This window comes from Bos indicus x Bos taurus, chromosome 7 (assembly GCF_003369695.1).
Source record: "Bos indicus x Bos taurus breed Angus x Brahman F1 hybrid chromosome 7, Bos_hybrid_MaternalHap_v2.0, whole genome shotgun sequence".
In the NCBI taxonomy this organism is placed as follows: domain Eukaryota; kingdom Metazoa; phylum Chordata; class Mammalia; order Artiodactyla; family Bovidae; genus Bos; species Bos indicus x Bos taurus.
This window is the reverse complement of record NC_040082.1, coordinates 101,712,964-101,717,656: the sequence shown is the minus strand read 5'-3', so window position 1 is coordinate 101,717,656 and position 4,693 is coordinate 101,712,964. Positions and strand designations below refer to the sequence as shown.

Below are 4,693 nucleotides of genomic sequence, written 5' to 3'. Positions count from 1 at the left end.
ATAAAGCATGGTTTAGAGAGTTGGAGTGGGTATTGGGATACAATTCCCCCTTCTTTAGTTTTTGTAATTGATGTTTGAGAGTTTGATGTGCCCGTTCAATGATTTTTTGACCTTGAGGATTATAAGGGATACCTGTTTTATGTGAGATAGACAATTGTGTACAAAATAATTGAAAACTTTTTGCAGTGTATCCTGGACCATTGTCTGTTTTTATGGTTTTAGGGGTTCCCATAACAGCAAAACATTTAATGCAATGAGCTATACAATGTTTGCTAGCTTTTCCGGATTGTAGAGAGGCATGTAAAAAGCCGGAGAAGGTGTCAATAGTAACATGAACAAATTTTTGTTTACCAAATTCAGGAATATGGGTAACATCTATTTGCCATATATCGTTTGGCAACAATCTTCGAGGATTAACTCCATAGTGGGGGACGCTAAAAAAATGAGGACATGTTTGACATTGCTTAACAATCTGTCTGGCAGCTTCTCGAGTAATGCCAAATTGAAGTCTTAAGCTATTGTTGTTTTGATGGTGTAAGCTGTGGGAAGTTTTTGCCATTTGTTCCAGTGAAGGAAATATCATACGTGTAGCTTCATCAGCCAAAGCATTGCCTCGTGCTAAAGGTCCAGGAAGCCCAGAGTGAGCACGAATATGACCAAAATAGCATTTATTAACTCTGGAACAAATGATATGTTGTATATCAAGAAAAAGAGTTTGGATAGTAGAATTCAGGGTACCAATAAATGGAACAGTCTCAATAGTGTTTAATGCTCTTATGATATATTGACTGTCAGAATATAAATTAAATGGAGCAGAAATTTGTAATAAAGCCTGAAAAATGGCAAATAGTTCTACTTCTTGAGCAGACTTATAATTAGTATGCCAGGTGGTAATATTGTCCTGTATAATCAAACTAGCTATTCCATTAGAAGAGCCATCAGTAAATACAGTTAGGGCATCGGCAAGGGGCTGAGAAACAACGATTTTGAGGAAGAGAAATTGGTGATAATGAGCAAATTGCAAAATTTTATCTGAGGGATAATGATTATCAACCGTCCACTAAAACCAGCTAAGGCAATAACCCTTGTAATGCCGTGGCCAAAGTTATGCCTTGAATGTACGAAGGGCCGATATCAGCACAAATTCGTACATAATCGGATAAGCCTCCCTTTTTCCTGTAAGGTCTCAGGGCAGCTTGACAAGCCGAATTGGCATTCTCATAAGCAAGCTGTTTAGTCAACACCATCCCCGCCTGCTCATCCCCTATCATTTTACCAATTGCCTCAAGCAGGCGGGCAACAAAATCTTGATATGGTTCATCTGGCCCCTGGCAAATTTTAGATAAATCTTCAGTATTTTTATCAGAATTTGGAAGTTTTTTCCATGCTTGTAGAGCCGCAGCACTAATCTGAGGGTAGGCTCCAGGCAAATAATTAAGTTGACTATTAGTGTCTCGATATTCTCCCTCTCCCACCATCATTTCATAAGTGGTGTTCAGTCCCTGTCGCCGATTGATGTCACCGATTGATATCCCACATTGCTCAGCAAACTCAGATTTCCATAGTAAATAATCTCCTCCAGATAAACAAGCTCGAGCAACCTGTTTCCAATAATTAGGTGGCAGATTTTGATTTCCTAAAGCCTCTATAATAGCCTGAGTAAACGGCGCAGTCGGGCCATATTGTGCACAAGCCATTTTAAACTCTTTCAGTTGCTTAAAGGGCAGCAGCTCATAATACCTCTGCTGTTGAGCATTTTCAAACACTGGATAGATTCCTGAAAACCCAGGAATATGTTCTCCTTCTTCATTAGCTCGCTTAATCGCTTGTTGAAGAGGAGATAATAATATCTCACTTTTAATTTTTATGTTTTCACCGGGCAAAGAAGCAGGGATAGATATAAGCTCTCACGGTTCTACGAAAGGCAGAGGTGGATCGAGTCCAGCAAGAACCGAGGGAGGATATGCTGGAGGCGCAGGCTGGCTGGAGTGGGAGTCTCCCTGTGCATCCTTTTTTACTGCTATAACAATCTTCTGAATTAAATTCTCCAGCTGTTCTTCAGAAAGCCCTGAATGTTTTAATTCCCCTTTTCCTGAGGGGGATTGCATGTTAACCATCATCTCCAAGGCATATCCTCTCTATGGTACTGAGCCGCTTGTTCATTTAACTCTTCCTGTTCATCAGAGCTTAACACATCATCACTCCCTCCAGCCTTACAAGCTGTTCCCTCAGGCACAGCATAAAGCGGCTCAGGTGGAAGGGCAGAAGGCTCTGTAACTTCGGGTCCTGTGGAATCCCTGAGAGCCATTTGAATTTTATGTCCCTCATGTTCAGGATCCAGGCAGTCTCTTATGAGAGTCCACAAAGAAAAAGCATCCACAGGAACACGATTGGGACCATGTAAGGAATAATATGTCTGCAATTGTTTTCCTACTTTTTTCCAAGTTTCCAGACTAACTGTTCCTTCCTCTGGAAACCAAGGACAAACCTCTTCTATAAAAAGTAAAAACTTTTCTAGCTGTAACTTATTTACATGAATTCCCCTACCTTTTAACATAGTTTTCAACATATGTACAAATAACTGGCGGCTATTGCCTTGTCCCATGATTTATTACTCTCGACAATCACCCTCCCTGCCCTTTACTTTTAATTACTTAGGAATTCCTCTTTACTTACCTCAATCTTGGCGGGCAGCGGCCGTCGTCGCACTCCGATTCTCGAGTCCCTGCTTCGGGCACCACCTGCCGGAGCCAGCCGGCAAAGTCGATCAGGTCCCGAGAACGTGCAAGGTGGGGCTAAGAAAGAAACTAAAGCAAGAGACTACAAAGATGGGGTCGAGAGGTTCAGACACGTCACCACGAAGGGACGCAGTCTGACACCAACTTTATTCAGCATCTTATATTTATACAGAAAAGCGTGAGAAAGACAAGACAGTTGACATTTTTTCTTGGTTGACCTTACAAACAAGTCACAAGAAATCTTGAGAGCATGGGAATGGCTCCCTGTTATTATTTCTTACACCAGATAACATTTCTCTGTGCGTGAGAAGTTTGCACAGAACTCCAGGTGCCTGCAGTAAATAAGCGCCTAATCTGTGGGGTGGCAGGACAGAGAGCTATGTTTGCAAGCAAACCCTCAAGGACTGAGGCAGCTCCCAGAGCTGTGTCCTTCAGACAAAGGACCCCGTTCTCACGGGCAGCTCCCCACATGAATCGAAAATCTTTAGCTCAGCTCCTAGAAATGGTAGATGACTGAACAAATATATTTTAGGCTCCTATTGCTCCAATAACAAATTACCACACCAGTGGGTTAAAAAAGTACCTGTCATAAAATTATTTAAGATCAGAGGCCTGAAGTCTCATTGAGCGAAAATTTAGATATCTACAAGACTGTGATCCTTAAGGATACTCCAGAACAGGTTACATTCAATTTCCTGTTTTACTTCCAGTGGCTACCACCATTCCATAGTTCACGGTCCTTCCTTCATATTCAAATACAGGTGTATGGCATTTTAACTCTCTCTCTAATTCCAATTCTTCCCCTCTCTTTAATGGTTAGAAAAATCATAATTGTATAAGTCTGACCTGGATATCTGTGCTAATATTCTTTTTTTGTGTGATGCTTTCTTTTTTCCCAGTGTTTTATTTATTATTATTATTTTAATTTAAATTTCTTTATTTTAATTAGAGGCTAATAACTTTACAATATTGTATTGGTTTTGCCATACATCAACATGAAATGGAATATTACTCGGCCATTAAAAAGAATACATTTGAATCAATTCTAATGAGGTGGTTGAAACTGGAGCCAATTATACAGAGTGAAGTAAGCCAGAAAGAAAAACACCAATACAGTATACTAATGCATATATATGGAATTTAGAAAGATGGTAATGATAACCCTGTATGTGAGACAGCAAAAGAGACACAGATGTATAGAACAGTCTTTTGGACTCTGTGGGAGAGGGAGCAGGGGATAATTTGGGAGAATGGCATTGAAACATGTATGATATCATATAAGAAATGAATCGCCAGTCCAGGTTCGATGCAGGATACAGGAAGCTTGAGGCTGGTGTACTGGGATGTGCTAATACTCTTATATCAAGAAAAATGATCAGCAACCTTATTTCCTCTGCTATTGTAATTAAACTAGTTATGTAAATAAGGCTATTCCAAAGTTCTTGAGATTTTTCTGTAGAAATCTTTTGGAGGATCTTATTGTGACTACTGCAAAATATTATCCTAATAGAAATTATTTGATGTCACTTTGGTGGCTCAGAGGTTAAAGCATCTGCCTGCAATGCGGGAGACCTGGGTTCGATCCCTGGGTCGGGAAGATCCCCTGGAGAAGAAAATGGCAACCCACTCCAGTATTCTTTCCTGGAGAAACCCATGGACAGAGAAGCCTGCTGGGCTACAGTCCATGGGGTCGCAAAGAGTTGGACACAACTGAGTAACTTAACTAATACTTTTATAAAAAATCAAACACAAAATTTATCACTACCTAACAGGTGACCAAAAATTTTTTCTTTCAAAATTAAGAAAGATTGGAAGATTCTGGGTGAAGGCCTAAAACTACTTACACCTGAATCTAACACAGACCATTTTCTTGCTACTCAAATTGTCATCCACAGGCCAGGACCTGTACTATCAAATAACACTTAGAATCTTGTTACAAATGCAGGGACATGGGC

General features: G+C 40.3%; 1 protein-coding gene across 1 annotated transcript; it reads right to left on the bottom strand.

Moving 5' to 3' along the window:
* Nucleotides 1–1,049: 1,049 nt before the first annotated feature.
* LOC113896057 (endogenous retrovirus group K member 7 Gag polyprotein-like) lies at nucleotides 1,050–2,821 on the bottom strand. The gene is given in 3 exon segments (XM_027548028.1): nucleotides 1,050–1,854; nucleotides 1,912–2,081; nucleotides 2,084–2,821. Coding segments are annotated over 3 exon segments (1,476 nt in total). The 5' UTR covers nucleotides 2,606–2,821; the 3' UTR covers nucleotides 1,050–1,070.
* Nucleotides 2,822–4,693: the final 1,872 nt, after the last annotated feature.